The sequence below is a fragment of the Macrotis lagotis genome, chromosome 2 (assembly GCF_037893015.1).
Source record: "Macrotis lagotis isolate mMagLag1 chromosome 2, bilby.v1.9.chrom.fasta, whole genome shotgun sequence".
Lineage (NCBI taxonomy): Eukaryota > Metazoa > Chordata > Mammalia > Peramelemorphia > Peramelidae > Macrotis > Macrotis lagotis.
In genome coordinates this window covers 69,946,211-69,966,349 of record NC_133659.1, presented here as the reverse complement: position 1 = coordinate 69,966,349, position 20,139 = coordinate 69,946,211, and the positions used below count along the sequence as shown (strand labels likewise).

At 39.8% G+C, this 20,139-nt stretch overlaps 1 protein-coding gene across 3 annotated transcripts in view; it reads right to left on the bottom strand.

Moving 5' to 3' along the window:
- PAPPA2 (pappalysin 2) overlaps window positions 1-19,347 on the bottom strand; it is a 372,249-nt gene extending 352,902 nt beyond the window's left edge. For all 3 annotated transcript variants that reach the window (XM_074222103.1, XM_074222104.1, XM_074222105.1), the window contains exon 1: window positions 18,350-19,347. In XM_074222103.1, the coding sequence (XP_074078204.1) occupies window positions 18,350-19,142 (793 nt within the window). In that variant the 5' untranslated portion in view covers window positions 19,143-19,347. The remainder of the gene's footprint in view (window positions 1-18,349) is intronic.
- Window positions 19,348-20,139: the final 792 nt, after the last annotated feature.

Here is a 20,139-nt window from a genome sequence, read left to right as displayed (position 1 = left end):
CCTTCTCTATGCAGCTTTCACTAGGGTGATTCTAGAATTCTACATTCTTTTTTTTCTAATTTTATTTTTTTAAGGCAATAGGGTTAAGAGTCACTTGTCCAAGCTAAGGCAATTATTACATGTCTGAGGCTAGATTTGAACTCAGATCCTCCTGATTCCAGGGCCAGTGCACTATCCCCTACACCATCTAGCTGCCTCTACTACAGATCCTTTAAAAAAAACAAAGATCAGAAGAGTTACCCTATTTACATAGGTAATACCCAATAAATGAAAAGCTTTTGCCCATACTTTGGTATATGATTGGATAGATATAGAACTTGCCCATCAATATCTTAGATACTGTTCATAAACAGTGAACTGGGTCCAGAACATAAGAAGAAGAGTTGAGGCTTTGTCTTTTGGAGAATATTCTGCTCTTTTAAAGCCTAGCTTCCTAAAACCAAGGTCAATCCTTTTTTAAAAAATAAGTCTTCTGGTACTACTATTTCTTCAAGACATTTATTCCATCATATTCCTCTCCCCTTCTAAATAAATCAACTTGCTCCTTCTCCTAACTTCCATATTACTGCTATGGCACCACTATCTTCCAGGATCCTAGATTTAAAACCTTGGTCATTTCCACTTCCAAAACATCCAGTTCTTATATTCCTTCATCTATATTTTCCGAGAGATCACTTTAATATGAGACCTTGTTAACTCCTTCTTGGACTTTATTTTTAGGTTTTTGCAAAACAATGGGGTTAAGTGGCTTGCCCAAGGCCACACAGCTAGGTAATTATTAAGTGTCTCAGGTCAAACTTGAACTCAGGTCCTCCTGACTCCGGGGCTGGTGCTCTATCCACTATGCCATCTAGCTACCCCTCCTTCTTGAACTTTTGAAGAAGTCTCATAGGATAATAGATTTCAAGCTAAGGGAGGATTTTAGATGTCAACTATGAGAGATCTGAGGTCCAGAAAAGTGGAACAGATAATCCTGAGAGGTCTAGATATTGTGGAAGATAACCACTCAAGAAACATTTATTGTGTGCTTTCTGGTTGAATCCTGGAGTGTAAAAACAAAAACCTAAACTGTTTTTTTTTTGTGATCAATCACAGCAGGAACAATGAAAAGCACAGTTAGCTAATTTATGATTTCTTAGTCCTATATGGGCCAGGTGAACTCTCTCTGGTCCCGCATTAGCTACAAACTGTGACAGTGTGTCCTTTTCCTAGTCCAATTCTCACTGGGTGGTAAAGAGATGGTTCACAGCAGCTTCCACTCAGACATCTTACCTAAGAGTGGTTCAGCTCCATAACACATCCAAACCATTAGGTAAAACATATATGCCCTTAGCAGGTAACTTTTCCCCATGAAGGACTATTAAGAATTAAGAGATTCTATCAGAATCCTGATATCACCCCATATGACTGGCAACTTTTTCTATAAGGGAAAAGTTTTCCTTCTTTCTGTCTGTACATTTGAGTCACCTGAATGTTTAGTGGTGTTTTGTTTGCTCTTGTCTTTCTTCTCCTGATATGGATGGATGTATAGAGAGATATGGAGAGAGGCCAAAGGATATTAAAAACTGAAATGTTCCTTATGTCTGGTGCTTCTCTATGGAAAAAAAAATCTTAGTAAATTTTAAAATAGAAATTTTCTTTTAAGATATCATTTCAAACACTTTTTTTAAAATTCCCATTGAGAACAAAAGGTAAGAAATTCTCTTAGCTAGTCCAATGCTCATTGCTGCGCCTTTTGACTATAGAATTTCATAACCAGGATCAATTCCCATTCACTATGGTTAGTACAATGATCATCTGAGAATTGAGGAACTGTGATTGTGGGTTCTGCTATCTTCCTGCTGAAGTAGACAGGTGCCTGAAGGCTTGTCCTTTGTTATCTCCCTTCTCTTTTACAAAAAGAGGAAAATGATGGGGTCAGAATCCTGTTAACACCACATAAAGAACAGCTGATCTCCTAGAGTCAAAGGCAGACAGTACCTAAGCAGAGAGGAGTATGGGAAGTCACTCCCCATTCACCTAGACAGAGACTGTAGAATTTTTTTTTCAGTCTTAGACTTTTAAATATGATATCCTAATGCACTGCACAGGCTGGGACATGTTGGCGCCCAGAGTAGGATGTCACTTCCCTTCTCCTCGCTTAATTACACCATCCCTATCAAGGGGCTCCTTGGGAAGCTCAATCTGTTTGTCCCTTTCTAGTGCCTTCACGTGTGACTCTCAGGAGCATTAAGGCCTATTTCTGACATCATCATTCTCCCCAAGAGGCACAGACTAGGTCACAGGTGCATCTTAGAAGCTTTGTTTTTGCATTTCAGTGAAATACAGGTGTTCCTCAAATTGCAATTGGTGTATTTCTGGAAAGTTGTGTGAATATTACACATTTTAAAAGTAAGTTTTCCCATTCTATTTATATTGTGCAATAGAGGAATTTGTTATTTAAGGGTAAACTGCAAATAATCCTCTTACAAAATAGAAAACCCTTTTGCAGTGAGTATAACTACTTGGTGATTTCTCTGCTCCACAAATTCAAGTTTTTTGTTTGTTTCTTTGTTTCAGGGTATTTTTTTTTTGCCAAATATGGAATTTGACTTCACAATATTAATATTGAATTATTTGATTTCTCATTCAGCTCCCATCTTAATAAAAATCAAAACCTATTAGTTTTACCTTCCATTCTAAAAGTGATTAAGAGAGTTTTCCTAAAAAGGTAACATTACTTTTGAGAAAATGGTTTCTAATTAGGCAAGCACACAAAACCACAGTACAAACAGCACCCAGCATAGTATCTGGAACATAGCAGATGCTCAAGGATAATCATTTGTTGAATGAATGAATCAATGAGCAAATGAAGGAATGAAATTCAAATGTTGCCTCTTTAGGGACCTCATATCCTCTGAACATTTGAAAGGAAATTCAAGGAAAATGTATGCTTGACTCCAAAATATTATGAACAGCAATTATTCAAAGAATGGAATACAAATATTCTAAGCTATTGTGTTTGACTTGTATTGCTGGGAAAATTATAGAACAGAACATAAGGATAAAATGAATTTCTAATGAATGTTTAGAAATAGAAGAGGAGATCCCAAAGAGCCAGCATGATTTCATCAAGCATAGGAAATGAACCACTAACTTTAATTCAATTTTTGACAATGTTACTAAACTGATAGGCCAAGTCAATTCTGCAAATAATGTTTGTCTGAATTTTAGCAAAGCATTTGATAAAATCTCTTACTTTCTGGAAACAATGGAGATGACAGTGTTATGTGGCAATTAAGAAAACTTGATAATAAATCTTATGCTCTGCTAAGAGATTCCTAGCTATATATATATATATATATATATATATATACACATTCCTAACAATTCTTTCTATACTTGACCAGTTCAGACCATATCTAGCATATTACCTTCAGAATGGAGGGCCTTATTATTTCTGGGAGGACATACTGAGGAGAGCAACTAGAAAGAAGGACCTTGAATGCATACATTAGAGAAGCTAGGCATATTTAGCTTAAAGAGAAAAGACTTGGACTCGGGAAGGGGAGGAAGAGGAGATGTGATAGCTGAAGGCAAAGATTGAAGGGCAGTCATTTGAAAGAAGGATTAGATTTGATCTGCTGGAGCCTGGGGGTATTATTTGGAACAACAGGTAAAAGTTGCAAAGAGCAAATTTGGGTTTGATGTGAAGAAAAAGCTTCCCAATAATTCAAGCTATTTAAAAGTAAAATGCACCTTCTCTATCACTGACAATCTTCAGGCATAGGTTGGACCATATGGCCCACCTAATTTTTTTTCAAATCTGAAATTCTATGATTCTGAGTATCTATAGTCCAAGGAGCACGTTTGACACCTCACCCATCTTAAAGAAGATTTGCCTGCCTCTGCTGTATAAAATACAGATAAGAATGAAATAAGAAAAGAAAAAGGCGGGGGTGGCGTAGTGGCGTAGTGGATAAAGCACCAGCCTTCTTGGAGTCAGGAGTACCTGGGTTCAAATCTGGTCTCAGACACTTAATAATTACCTAGCTGTGTGGCCTTGGGCAAGCCACTTAACCCCATTTGCCTTGCAAAAACCTAAAAAAAAAAGAAAAGAAAAAAGAAAAAAAAAGAAAAAGGTATTTGTAATGTGTTGGATTGTTAGACCAGAGGATCAAAGTTCAAGTCCTGGTACTTGTGTTTATTTCTAGCTTGATCTTGGATCATCTCCCTGGACTTCAGTTTTTTTCCAACTGAAAAAAGACTGTATTAGACTAGATGACCTTGGAGGTCCCTTCAAATCTCCCCTCTTAACCAAGAAGGTAAGGTATAGAAATGCCAGGCAACTAGAAGAAAATACAAAAGAGTACAGGGAAAGCTTGATTTTAACCAGAGAGCTCAAGCACTTGAACATTTTTGATTCAATTCAATCCAACAAATGTTTTGATTCATTTAACTTTCTGCTTAAGCTCAAAATCTTTTTTGTTTCGAGCCTTATTGTTGAAAGGCTTTCCAAAATGTTTTAGTCCAAGTACTGTAGCCTGGATATAACTGAATTTTTGAAGATTCAGATGCTCCCAAATCATCATTGTTAAGGTCATTATTGAGGGTTATAGGTGAGAATTTAAAAGGCTTTGGGAAGAAAACAAGATCTAGACTGATTTATGAATATATTCTAGAAGTTGGGGAGAGTATCTCACTCTAAATCATTGTTTTCACTGTTGATTTTGCCCTTTATTCAGCTAGGTAGTTGTTAAGGCTCTGTCTAGAGAGCTAGAATGACCTGGGTCCAAGTCTAATCTCTGGCAAGCACTAACTGGGTGACACCAGGGGAAACCTTTCCTCTGAATTGTTGTTGTGCAGTGTTTCTAATTTTCTATGATGCCCTTTAGGGTTTTCTTGGCAAAGATAATAACATTTTGCTATTCCCTTCTCCAGTTCATTTGACAGATGAGGAACTGACACAATCGGGGTAAAGTGTCTTGCCAGAATCATGCAACTATTAAGTGTCTGAGACTGGATTTGAACTCAGGAAGATGAGTCTTCCTGATTCCAAGCACTCTATCTGTTTTACCACCTAGCTATCCCAATGCACTCAAGTTCTCTCAAATTAGAAGTTGAAGACAAGATATAAACCCATTTTGGTAAGAGCTTTGGTTCCTTATGTAAGTTCCATTTCCCACCTTACATGAACTTCCTGAACCCCCTTAATTCCAGTACTTTTCCTCATTTATTATCTCCAATTTTTCCTGTTTGTAACTTGTTTATACAAAGTTGTTTATATCTTTGTACTCTCCCATTAGAATGTAAGGTCCTTGAGAGCATCCATGAAAAGGATTGTCTTTTGTCTTTCTTTGTATCCCCTAGCTCTAAGCATAGTGTCTAACACATGGAAGGAGCTTTTTAAATATTTTTTACTATCTGTACCAATGAAATGACAGATCCAGTCTCTATTCATTCAATTCATTATTTAACAAACATTTAAGAGAACCTATTGTCTATTAGACAGGCTAAGTGCTGTTTTTATAGTAATTGTGCTGCAGTATATGACTAGGCTTCTGTTTCCTAGAAAGCAGTGGTAGCTTCCCTGGAAAGCACTTTTGTGATTTGCATTTTCATCCTAAAAATAGAATTCAGAGAAATTCTGGGAAATTCAATTCAATTTATTAAGCATTAGCCACTTTCCAGGCATTGTGGTTGGGACTTGTGATACAGAGATGAAAAGTAGCACACAATTCTCCAATACAAGGACTTTTTATACTATTGGAGAGGACATGTGAAGCCATAATCATGTTACAGAATAGAAGCTGATGGGGGTAAAGAAGAAATCCAAGTGTTCTGGGAAAGTTAGAGAGCAAAATCCTTTGAAGTTTAAGTTAGAGGGTGAGCATGAAAAGTTCTATGGAAAAAATGACACCTGGTTTTGGGGTTTTTTTGTTTTTTGAGTAAGAGGAGTATTTTAAGAATTTGAAAAATGGCCTTTGTGACATGGAAATGGAAGAGACCAGGGTAAGAGAAGAGAACAGAATGAAGTCCAGGTTGTCCTGGCCAGAGGATGCATGGAAGGAGAGTGGCATGACAAAAGTTTGAGGACATTGAATGGAATTAGATTTTGGAAGATATTAAATGCTAATCTGAATTTATAGTTTATCCAGTAATCAACAACATAACAGCTAAGTCATTGCAGAATCATGGATTTAGAGATAAGAGGGATTTGGAAGGCCATCAAATCTTTGTCCTCTTTGGAAACTGGGACTCAGGTTGGTTAAAGGGAGTTGTCTAAAAGTAAACTTTTTGGTGTTCTACTAATCTGCTGACCCTGGACCACAGACAAGGTGAAGGGCAAGAAGTAAGTTGAATATTTCATGTTGTTATTGAGTCATTTCAGTCATGTCTATCTCATTTTGGGGTTTTCTTAGCAAAGATATTGGAGTCTTTTGCCATTTTCTTCTCCAACTCATTTTATGAGGAACTGAGGTGAGATTTGAACTCATGAATATAAGTCTGTCCTGATTCCAATCTAAATATTCTATCCACTGTGTCTCTTAGAACCTCTCCTTCTAACCTATACATTTGACATCTCAGTATTCTCAAGAAGACAATAGTTTTCTTTTCTTTCACCATTTTTTTCTCCAGGGACTAAAGAGTCTTAAAGTGAATTTCAAAAATTCTGAGCTTTAGCAAGATTTCAAGCAGTAAAACACAATTTTCCCTTTAGAATATAAATTCCTATAGAGTAGGGAAGGTTTCATACCTTGTATATGCTTTCCCAGAGCCTAACACAGGGTGTCATAGGTAATAGGTACTCAATAAATATTTGTTGATTGATTGAAATTAAGCTTATGACTTTATGTTTCTTGTATTTATGTTGCTTATGTTTGCCTTGTCTCCTCCATAGAAAAATTGGTTTCTGTCCTCTTTTTAACATCAGTACTTCACAGCTTTAATAATAACTTAACTCACTAAATCACTGTTCCTCTTTGAAAACAAAAGATAAACAGCCAACATTTAAAACATAATAATAAATTAATAACTGACACATATAATATTGTATTATATTACCAAATTTCACTCTCATAATTTCCCAAATAATACAGATATCATTATTCCTGACTTTATAGTCAAGGAAACAGAAACTCAGAGGGGCTAAGTGATTTGCCCATAACCACAAAGCTCTGAACTCATATCTTCTTAACTCAAAATTCAGCATTCACACAGTGGTGAGAATCAAATGACTGACATGTTTGACTTTTTTTTGCCTCTTTAGCATTTTCTCCCTTATTGAGGCAATTTTTTATTTGAGTCAATAGGTTGGTCTAAGCACACTCTAATTTTTGTTCTTGTTGTTCTGTCATTGCTGTCTAGCCCAGCTCTTTGTGTTTGGACTGAACCATCAATCTTTGTCACCTACTTATGACTCTTACTGGGAAGGACTTTTGATTTCTTTTGTGGAATGGAATGGAGTAGAGAAACACAATTTTATTTTCTGTATTTAAAAAAAAAGTAGGGGCGGCTAGGTGGCATAGTGGATAAAGCACCGGCCCTGGAGTCAGGAGTACCTGGGTTCAAATCCGGTCTCACACTAAATAATTACCTAGCTGTGTGGCCTTGGGCAAGCCACTTAACCCCGTTTGCTTTGCAAAAAGCTAAAAGAGGTATAATGGTTTTTAAGCCTCATAGTGGACATTGATGGGCAAAGACTGTTTTGTCAGGTTGTCTGGTCACAGATTTGGTGTAGACAATTTCTCCCTGGAAGATGGTAGAGCTGTGAGCTCTGTGATAAATGGGAAAAAATGGTGATTCTTCCGGAATTACCAAGAACAAGTCGTTTCTCTTTGATCTGCCTTAGTTTCCTCATATGTAAAATGAAGATATAACAGTATCTACCTCCCAGGGTTGATATTAAGATTATATATATATATATATATATATATATATATATATATATATATATATAAAGTGTTTTGCATATCTCAAACATTCTATATAACTTGTAATTGTTACCTACAAATAACTTTTTTTTCATGCCTCAGGAGCATAGATGTCAATTTTCTACCAGTTACTTACCAGACTTGGAGTCCAAGGATTTTTTTAAAATACAGATTCTGAACTAAAACTAAAATATCTTTTCTCTCTTCTCTTTCTCTGGTATTGCCAACAAAGGCATGAGAATTGAGAAGAATAGAAACTATGTGGCAAGCATATTTTGAACTAATCAGACAGAATTTCCCCCAAAGGAATAGCAAAAAAAAATATTAAGGAGAATAGATGAGGTATGAAAAACAGAAAGCTAGAGGTGAGAGCCCTGGAGTACAGCCCACAGAGTTAGATTTATTGGGAATTTGAGGATGATTCTCACTTTCCAAAATTTCCTTAGACACTTTTGAATAATTGCAACCTAAGAACCCATACCTGATTCTACAGAGTCCTGTTTGGCTCCATCTTCTTCCCTCTTCCTTAAACATTGGAGAACCATTAAAACCCAACCAGATTTTTAAAACTTTACAACTGAAGTGCACTTACATCAATTCTATCCATCAATTCTTCTCTGTAAGTAATAGACAATGCCCTAAGAAAAGTTACATAACAATGAATGTCTAGCCAGGCATAGTAGTACATGCTTCCAAATCCTGCTGCTACTGCTATTGCTACTGCTGCTGTTGCTGCTGTGGGGTCCAAGGCTGGTGGATCACTAGAGTTCAGGAATTCTGAGCTACAATAAGGATAAACTGACCGGTTGACTTCCCTAAATCCTACACCAATATGGCAACCCCCTTGGAGTAGAGGACCATGACTCTGCCTAAGAAACCACAAAACCAGTCCAGGTTGGAAAAAATGGAGTAGGTTCAAGGTCCCATGATAATTGATACAGGGATCAGGCTTATGAAAGACCAGAAGTCGACTTGCTAAAAAGACTATTTTATGGAGAACTCACATAAAGAAAGTGCTCACAAGGGGGTCAGAAGATATGATACCAGGACACCCTGAAGGTCTTTCTTAAGGATTTTAGAATTGATTGTATAGCATGGTAGACACTGGCACAGGACTGGTCGCCATGGCATGCCCTCATTAGAATGGGTACTGAACTCTATGAGGATAGTAAATGTGACATACATAAATTTAGAGTAAGCACCCTAGGAGTTCACATGGACTATTTGTGTCCAACCTTTGGTAGAGCATTCGGAATTATTGGTCTGATCTGTCACAGTTAGACACACTGTGATTTGTGTGATATCATTTTGGTCTTCAATAACTAAAGACAAGAACAAATAAATCAACCATTATACTTTAATCTTCAGCAAGATAGGGAGACCCACTCTCAAAACAAAGCACAAATATAGACATAAGCATGAGTGTCTAAGGAGTGAAGGAGGTGGGTTGATGAGGAGGTTAAGAGAAAGAGGCAAGAAGGGCATGTGATTGGCACAGGCATTCTGAGACTAAGAGAGATGAATTATAGGATGTTCATGGTTTTTTCTCATGTATATCTCTAATTTACAAACCTCTGGATACTCTCTCCTTCCTCCTTTTCTTCCCCCCACTCCAAGTCGCACCCCTCAGAGTCAGCCTGACCGATTCCCAAGTTCCAAGACCCAAAGTGAATACCTGTGTGCCAGACATCCAAACACTACACAACTAGGCTTCTGAGGCAACTGCAATGAGACACCCCATTCCCTATTTGGGCCAAGCACAGAGTAGAATCCAGGAGAGAGAGTTCATGGCACAATTACAAAACAATCCTGGTTTTATTTTTCCCTCCTCCCCTCTTTTCCCATCTCTTTTTCCTCTCAAAGTTGCTGCTACATCAAAATCTGACCCTGTGCTACTTCTGAGGAGCTAAATGTCCTCAGTATGGATATCACTTGGTGCTCACCCAGGTGAAAAGTAATATGGATCATTTAATATTAGGTAAAAGGTTTTAAATAAAACCTTCAGTGTGCTAGAGAGAAGGTTTGGAAAGAGAAGAGAGCCTTTTAGGATGCCACATACATTGACAAGAGCTGTCAGGGTTAAGGGGAATTTGGGGTGAGAAAAGCAATTATGCCAACCAATAAAACTTCACAAACTTGAGTTCTTCACTTGTTTAATCAAAATATAAAAATACTAGAAATAGAAATTTCAGTCATTTTTATTATTCACATTAAAACACCAATGTGTCATAATCCCCACAATTTGTGCCCTCTGTCAAGGGGAGACTGTCCTCAGTCTTTCTACTGATTAGAATTTATCAAAGACTGAGGTCAAACCAAACTAAAACAAAACCTTTGAAAAGAATATGGTAGGCAAGAGTAGCCTCCTGGTCTCTCTGGTCCCTTCCTAGTCCAGATCTTTGACCCCTTGACCCACCATGAGGAAGTCCCAATTTCCAGAAATTTCTTTTAACCCACACTAATTACTCACGAAGTTTCTCAAGCAACCCAACCCTGGAATGAATCTGTTTTTTTTTTTAATTACCATTACTCTGTGGAAGATGGGAAGGGAGGAGGGGCATTTCTTGCCTCTCACCACAGTCTTTGTTTGATCCTAATTTTTTTAAGTTGGTCCTCATCTTCTACTCTCTTTCCCACCTCTTGAGAGCTGTTGTTATTTTTTTGTTTCACTTACTAAAACTTAAGTGGTAAATGAAGAGAGTCAAACTGCAAAGCAATAGAAAATATAATGGCATCTGTTATTCAGAGATTTGACATGGATGAGTGGGGATGACACTGGACTGGGAATTCTGAGACCTCTCTTTGAATCATAGCTCTGATGGTCTCTGGGAGATATCAATCAAGTCACTACTGGCTCTGTTTCCTCACCTGTACAGTGGAGATAAGGAAGCTTGCACAAACTATATCATGGGGGTTGTTGTGAGGAAATCACTATAAAAATTTGAGTTGGTAAGATGACCTCTTGTCAGATGGGAACATACCAAATACAGAGTAAGTCCCCTTGACCCACCTTAACAACTGGAAAATTGACTGAAGTTCTTCATATGTTCTGATCATATGCTCATTAAGTAAAGAGTCTCCACTTTCAGTGTTCCTTTGTTCCCTAGCTATCTTTGAGCAAAGGGTCCACATGGAATGTGCCGATCCTTGTCTCATAGCATTTTTTAAAAAGCTTTTTATCTGCAAAGTCTTTTTTTTAACATGATATAGTTAAACTAGTTATGAGAATACTCTGACTTCAGAGAGTTAAAACTGTAGAACTGACAAATGTGAAGGAAGGAAAAGGACGGAAGTCCCCTTTTATGAAGATCTTTAAAAACAGGATAGAGCTACCTCCTTCCTCCATCTATCTTAGCAGGCTTAAATATAAATGGAGGACAGAAATGATGACTCTCCTCTCAAAGTATCTCCCAGTCTATGATTTCATAATAAAAAGACTGTGTAATGACTTAAAACTTTCTTCTCTGATGCTCTATATTTTTAATGAATAATCCTAGACTTTGAGATACTGAAACAAAAAATAGGACAGTAGAATGAATAATTAGAGTAGCTTGTGGAAACTTTTATAAAATATGCTAGATTTGAAGGGCAGCTGGAAGCCAGGCTCAAATCCCAACTCATTTCACCTCTAAGGGCCACAGTTATATGACGCTTGGGTGTCTTTTATCTTTGTCTGCTTCAGTTTCTTCATCTATAAAAATGGGTATAATATTAGAACTGCCCTCAAAGGGCTGTTGGGGAAAACTAATTTTGTCTTTAATTGCTATCTTATTTCCAATTATTTTCATCTTATGACATTTCCTTAAGGTGGTTCCTTCTACTGAGTATCTTTAATTCAGCTGCACATATCCTATGCAAGCATGATTGTTTGCTTGCTGCCCCTCCTTTAGACCCCTTGAGTAGAGATTTGTCTGGGTGTTGTTCTGACTTTTCTTTGCATCCCTAACAGTTTTCTTTCATGCTTGATACATGATAAGTATTTCAAAAAGGCTTGTTTACCTGACCTGAAAAAAGTTATTGATATGCACTAGCTTTTACAGGTATATCTGCCTAAGGGAATAGATCATAACAATTTTCTGTAGTCCTCCAGACATTTATTCCTTTTTTTCCCTCATTTATACCTATAATTCTTCCCTAGACTTATGATTTTCTCCATTTAAGGAAATTATTGGTGAAAACACACTCTCTCTCTCTCTCTCTCTCTCTCTCTCTCTCTCTCTCTCTCTCTCTCTCTCTCAATGCAGATAAGGATCTCTAAGCTTTAAAGTTTACTGGGAACTGAGAGAAATTAATTGATTTTCCCAAATAGCCAGTACATGACAGATGCAGAATTTGATCCCAGGCCTTTCTGGATTTAAGGATGTCTCTCTATCCAATTTACTATGGAACCTTTGTGATATCCTGTGGATAAAGCATTAGCAACAAGTCAAATGATTTCCATTTTACAGATTTAGAAATAGAAGACTTTCCTCCCTCCACCCCTTTCTAACCAAACATACAACCATTTAGAATAAACAAAAAACCCTAGCTTAATGACTTGTCTATTTAATGAAAAAATACAGACCAATGACAAACCTTGGGCTTGAAAAAAAAAGAAAGGACTTCCAGGTCAATACTCCATTTATTTTTTAAACCATGTCCAAATGTTAAGATGTCTAGACCAGTGGCATCAAATAAAAATAAGGGCCACAAAATCCCTTAAGGTTATAATTGATTTAAAAAATTCTATATCAACATTATTTATGTATTATTTCATTTTTAGTTTATATTTCCCAATTACATTTTTTTAAACTTTTGCAAGGAAAATGGGGTTAAGTGGCTTGCCCAAGGCCATACAGCTAGGTAATTATTAAGTGCCTGAGGCTGGATTTGAACTCAGGGACTCCTGACTCCAGGGCCGGTGCTCTATCCACTGCGCCATCTAGCCATCCCCTACTACATTTTAATCTGGTTTGATCTATACTGAGAATGTGACTTGCATGGCCCACAAGTCATCTGTTTGAGATCTCTTAGCTTTGGGCTGTCCTTTACTGCTTAAGAGCTCTAACTGGGGTCTAATACATCTTTATTTTTTCCCACTGTACATTACTCATAATAGTTGTTTTTAATAAATATTTAATATATGACATGCAGTAGGTCATCTGACTGGATGGTTTAATGAAGTCCTACTATCAATCTGCCAGCACCAGCCCAGGCCCTGCTTCAGCCCTGAGAAGATAGCATAACTTAACAATCTAGAGCAGCAGTGGGGAATTTTTTTTCTGCCAAGGATCAAAACTTAAAAATTAGCCTGCTGTATATAGTCAAGTATTTAATTGATTTTACCCCTAAAAAGCTCCTAGATTTATTGAATTTCAAATCTGCCCTGCAATTGCCTTGGCAGTGTCAGACCAAATGATTTCACTGACCTTATGTGACCCAAGGACCCAATGTCCCCAACCTTTATCTAAAGGAAGTAAAAGTCCCAACAAGGTTTCATAGGTAAACCTCTGGAAGACTCATTAGAAAAAGTTTATTTGGTTAGATAGAATTTGAGCAGATAGAGTTTGAGATCTAGAATCAGAAAGACCTGAGTTAAAATTTGGTCTCAGATACTCATTAGCTAAGTAAGTCACTTAGCCTCTGTTTGCCTTAATCCACTGAGGATTAAGTGTCTTTGCCAAGGAAACTCCATGAACAGTATGGTCTCCAGGGTCACAAAGAGTTAGACATCACTGAACAGCAGCAACAACACACAGTAGGCACCTAATAAATTCTTGCTGATTAGAAGTAATGAGTAAATATGGTAGAAGGAAAAAGAACACTGAACTGGGAGTCAAGAGATTTGAATTCTAGGTCAACGTTTGCTACTGATTAGCTATATGACCTATGGTCAGTCACTTGTCTAGGCCTTACCTTCCTAATCAGGAAAATGAAAGCTTTTGACAAGATGATCTCTAGGTCCTGCCATTCTTTAATGCCATGAGAAAAGAAATCTAGGTTAATCTCTCAGCTTTGCCTTGAATCTCTTTGGAACTTGGGGAGTCCATGCAACTTCACTCAACATTTGGAATATATGAAGAACAGGGAGAGAACTGTGAATAAGTGAGAAAAAGGGAAGACAGATATGGGAGAATAAAAGGAATGAGAGGAAAATGCAGCCTTCCAAAGATCAGACATCCAACTTTGGAATGAAACCTTCAGAGAACTGGTCTTAATTTAGTTCAAGGTTTTCTAAGGTAAATTCTCCACTTCAAATGGTATCCTGACCTCAGGATAAATGATAAATGGGCAGGGGTATCCCCTAAGTGACTAGCCTAGTCAGTAGGGCTTTCAATGAAGAACCCAATGATTTACAGGAGAGCCAAGGTACTGAGTCTGGTTTTCCTTTTTTATAAATCTGTTTTCTCCTTTTGTTTAAAGATTGGCACTCTTCAGAAGCGACATTAGGCTTGTTCGGCTTGGCCATAAGAGACAGAACTAGAAACAATGAGTAGAAGTACAGAGGAACAAGTCAAGACTTGTTGGTTTGATATATAATGAAAAAATTCCCAAGAATTCTGTTCCAAGGTGGAATGGACTGACATCATTGAAGGTCTTGGAACAGAGGCTGTGGGATTATTTGCCAGGGAATTGTACAGGAGATCCCCACTCAGGCAGGGGTTAGAAACCATGTCCCCTGACATGCTATCCACTTCTGAGAGTCTAGGACTTCGATTCTGGTTTGAAGGGAAGTTGAGTCAGATTCTAGTTGTGTCCCACAAGAACATCCGAAAATCTGTATGAATCACAGAATGAATCAAAAGTCCTCATCCCTACATAAAATGACACTGGAAGATACACTGAAATTAAATTTGCCATATTAATACAGAGATGGGCGGGAGGAAATTTAAGTAATATATGTGTATATATGCTTATTTTTTTTTAACCTCTCTAAAGTAAATGAAATATGTGGCGTCCCAGCCAGCCACAATCGAAAGATGTCACCTTCACCAGTCACCATGGCACTGTGATGTGAATTTCCTGGAGTTTCCTGTGCTCACCAGCCCTAGGCAGTACCCGGCATTCATAGGCAGAGGTCCAAACCAGGTGCAGACCCAAACTGACATTTCCCGGGACAGGATTTGGGCACTGCTGCCAGTCACCCTGTGCATGAAGCAACACTGCCACCTAGTGTCCCCTAGAGGAAGTATTCCCAAAGGCCCAGGCTCTCCTGGGGTTACCCTCTGCAGGGACTAGAGAAACCCAATGGTGAAGCAAACTATACCATACATACCGGAGAGTGTAGCTTGTAGGGAGGAGACTTTGGAACTAAAGTGTGTGTGGGGGGGGGGGGTATGATAATGCATTAGGAGTCATCTGGTGTGCTCCCCACTCCTCCTTGCTTGAAGGCTGACTCGGGACAAGATGGGGTTGTCCAACAGGATTATAGGCAGGTGAGAAATTCATAGCAGGTTTTGTGGGAAGGTTAGTAAAGGAATGAAGTATAAGCCTATATTCTTCATGGAGGGGACTCATGGTTGTCATGGTTCTCCACCACAAGGGGCACTGCTGAATGAGGTTCTTTAGAGTAGAGAAAGCCGGAGTAGAAAGGATTCTGAGAGTGGGAAGAGTCTCTATTGACTGACTAGTTGAAGCTTGAATCTAGATAAAGAAACCGTGGACCAAAGAAGTGAGCTGACTTGCCTTGGGCACCATAGATTATGGTGGAGCTAGGAGCAACGTCTAGCTCCTAGCTTGGCTTATGTCAATATTGGTTTTTAGCCCTCTTGGGAACCTACTTGGAAATACCAAAGGGTGAGCATCCAGCATCAGTCCTCACCTGTCCAATGGGATTCATACTGTTATTCAACGTGTCAGTTTTTTAAATGTCTGAATAAACCCATGAAATGGAATTGGATGGAGGGAGGATGGTTTCTGTTTCCTATTGATGGGGATCTCTCTCCTTTCATTCTTTTAGGGGGATGGGGAAAGAGAAGAGACCTAAAATGGAAAGTCAGCTTACCACAGAGGTAGCAGAGCTTTTCTATATTGATCAACTGAGACAAGAAACCTCACAGGATAGTCTGCCTTATAATAAAGAGAGGAGAAGGATTAGGATTAAAGGAAAATAGGATTAAAACTTCAGTTAAGTGCTTCTGGAGCCATCAGAAAATTAATTGGTGTGCAAACCCACGTGCTCTCAAACAGAAAATCCCAACTCTCACTCTTCAGAGTATGTGAGACAATACCAAAGGGCTAGTGGCAGGTAGTATTGCCTTTCTCCAGGGTGAGGGATTAAAATTTTAGAACAACTCACATTTGTACAGTCCTCTAAGATTCCCAGATCACTTTCAAAGTGTGGTGGGCTCTGAGAGTTTCCTCTTTGTAATTTTTTTTGGATTCCACTCTGCTTTTACCCAGCCAGGGAACTGATCCCAGGTCCCCCTTTCCTGCTACTGCAAAAGCAAAGTTACTGTTTTTGGGCCGAATTGCAAGAGAGCAGTCTCCCTGGCAGAAGAGGAGCCAGTGAGGAGGGGAAAGCTGTAATGCAGCCAGCTCTGATCAGAGAATCATCTTATTGCATTATTTCATCATCTTGGCACCAGAAGAAGGATTTCCCTCCATCCCCTCCCCATCTTCCCCAACCTCCAGTCCAACCCACCTCCCCTCCCCAAAATCGAAAAAGGAAGAGAGCGGGGAGGGAAGGCTAAAAATTATATTGTTCTTTTTCTGAGAATCCCAGTCCCCAAAGCTGCCATTACAATCAAAGTAGGAGGAGGAGAAGAGAAATAGAATCAGGATGAGTGTCCTAGCATTACCTATAGTGGAGAGACTTGGGCTCAACTTTTCTTTCCTGCTTGCTGATTACAAACTTATCTTTGACTTTACAGGTTCCTCCAACTATGAGAGAAACTACGGTCCTTTAACCTGTCCACACAGTTCTTTGGTTTGAGGTTTCTATCCCTAATCTTCTAACTCATTTGGTGACCTTGGGCAAGCACTCACAATTCTTAGAACTAGAGAAATATTGAATATTATAGGGTTGGGTGGTATGGTGAAAAGGACACTAGTGGAATTTAGGGTCAGAGGATCTGGGTTCAAATCCCAGCTATGTTATTCTTCACTGTGTGAAACTGGGCAAGTTGTTTAACATCCCTAGGTCTCACTTTTAAGATGGGCCTACACTTCTGAGATCTTTTCCAGCTCTGAATTTCATGAATTGATCATTTAGTCCAAGTCTCTCACTTTACACTGGAGCCAAGGAAGCTGGAGCCAAGACTAAGGTCACACAACAAATAGATATTGTGGTCTCAGTTTTCCCCATCTGTGAAATGGTGACACCTAATCCTTCCCTCTTGGTTCAGAGACTTCCCTACTGCAAAGAGTCACTTGTTCTATTCATCAAGCATTTACTATCTACCATGAACTCAGAAGCTTTCTGAGAATTGTGGTCCTATTTTTTAAGTCATAAACTAGAAAGTGATAGAGTCATGTCAGTTTTTCATTCAAAGTGCTCTACCTGCCCTTCCTCCCATTCACCTCTTAAACAGGTAGGTAAAATGTGGAGCCAAGCATACATTTCTTGTCTTCTTTGAGATATGGGAGGGTAGGAGATCCCATCTGACAGAAGAAATGGGTTGATTCAATCACACAGTTGCTGGCAGAGATGATAAGATTAGAACCCTGTTAACTTATTCCAGCTGTGTGTCCTACCCACTAGGGTTTACTGTATCTACCCTAGTCACATGGTGCTGGGGAGCAGAAAAAAGGTTTTCCTGAAGATGGGGACAGAGACTTCTGCTAAGGCCCAAGAATGTTCAGAGGAAGGCTATTAAGATAGGGGGAACACTGTTGTCATATAGTGAGAAGCTCTGCTCTCCAATAGCTCTGCCATGCTCTGGGGGCAGTTCCTCTCAGAAATTCCTCTAGCCCCTCTGTCCTTGAAGGCTTCGCAGAGACTGGAGACAGCCCCCCTCCCCCATCCCTCATCAGTCTTGCCACCAAGAGCCAAAGAATGTCCTCTCCCTCTAGAAAAAGACAAGAGATTTTAGTATGGGAAAGGAACTTTTAGAAAAGAGTTGGGGGAACCAATGGCAAAGCAAATACAGCAGCATCACTGCCCTAGAAATGTGGCTCATCTTGTATAAAAAAAAATTTAAAAAAAAATCCCTGCCTATCTCCAGCCCTCTTCATTCTTAGTTTTTGTTGTATTTTGTTCTCCTCTCTTCATTCCCAACCATTCCTCCAGTTGCATAAATTTGGAGATGGAATCAACCTTAGAAATGATCTAGTCCATTTTCCTCATTTTACAGATCAGGAAACTGAGGCCCAGAGATGACTAAGTGACTTTCTGAGGGTCACACAGGATTTGCACCCAGGTCCCCTGGCTCCAAAACCTCAATCACCACCTGAGCAAAGCAAGTACCCAGTTAGCCAAGGATTTAGAACCATGTTAAAAGCAGAGGGTCTCTTACCTGCTATAATGGCTGGGTTGTTCTGCCCCCCCTCCGGTCTTATCCAGGCTTCAATGGTGAATGCTTCCCGGGGAATCTCAACCATCACCTCTGGGCGAACCAATAGCTGTTCCCGCCTCCCAGAGAAGTACAGGATAGGCATCCCTTCTTGGGAGTTAAAGGTTGCTCCTCCCCAGTTGGGGTTTTCTCCCAAGTTCTCGGCATTCTTCTCCTGAGCCTGTCTCCGATGCCTGACCCTCACTTGCCCCTTTCCTTGGGATCCTGGTCCTTGTGGGTGAGAGGGGGCTTCAAGGTGGACAGCAGCTCTTTCTTTGGTCCCAGACTCTCTCAAGAAGCCTTGACTCCCAAAGTCTATGTCATCAGACTGCTCCCTAGAGGGGTGCCCTGCCTGTGGGACAAGAGTCCCCTGGCCTCCACTCCCACTCAGTCGTGTGGATAGGCTCTTGCCTCGTCTTTTGAATTCATCTCGTAGAAAATGATTCTTCACCCTCCCCTCAACACCAGGCTTACTATTTTCTACAGGGGGGCTCCTTTGCTGCTTGCTGGGGTAGGGATGCAAGTAGTCAACTCTTCTGCTAGGGTAAACCCCAAAGAGATGATACCAGGGAGCAGCCCGGGGTCTTCGGGCCCTAGACCCCAGCCAACAAGGTTCTCCTTCCGGCGCCACCTGGTCCAGCTGCCCCCTGAGGACCAGGGACTGCTTCCGCTCCCAGTCCAGGTCCGAGTCTGCCCCACTGAACACCCCCCCAGTCAGAACCACAACTGTCATTCGCAGCACCGTTAAGCCCAGCATACCTCCCCTGGCTCATCCACAAAGCTGCAAGTTAATACAGGGGGAGGAGGTGTCACACCACAATAGGGATGAGCAAGAAGAAGAGACAGCTAAGGGAAGTACTGGAGTCACTTGGATTGGGACAGCTGGGGTTTTAGGACATTAAACTTCCACTAAGGCTTTCCTTCATCCTAACCTGCAGCCTGATGCTTCCTTCACCTTCCAATTTGGCTTTCTGCCCCCCACCCCCACCCCCCACCCACTGTGTGTGTGATCTTCCACACTCTTCCTCCTTCACCTTCCTCCTCTTTCCCTCCTCTGGTCCTTCCAGAATGAAGCTAATTTCTCTCTGGTTCCTTTGAATTTCCTGCCCAGAGAAAAAAAGCTCAGGTTTCTTTCTTTAGACCGCACCTCCTCTCACTGCTACTAGATGAGGGAAGCATGGGCATTTTCTACTGAGCCAAATTCTCTAAGACACACATTCACAGACCCACAGACACACATATCCCTCCCTACCTGGACTCCTTTTGCAAAGTTTTCTTCCTTCAACTCATCTTCTCCCTCCTCAGTTCCTTATGAAGTTATTCTCTATCATACAAACACACACACACACACACACACACAAACAAATAAACACACACCACCCCCTCTAGTATCCAACAAAACTGCTAAAAGGACTTACAGGTACAAGCACACATACCTACACTTCTATCAGAGAATCTAGAACCACAAAATTCAGACTAGTACTTAACTTTCACTCTGCCAGCTTGTCCTTTCTCAGTTTAGATTTCCAATCTGCTCCCAGGTTGCCTGTCCAGGTTGCCTTTTCCTTCTGTTTGGTGCTTGGGGTGCTGGTTGTTATTTTTTTATTCCCTTCCAACTTGTTGGTCTGTTGAAAGCTTGATTAAAGTTCTTCTTTCAGGTGCCAGTCTGCTGTTAGAAATCACCTTATTGGTTTAAAAGCTGTGTGGTTCACTTCACCTTCTTATGGACTCCTGGGAAGATGGGGGGGGGGAGG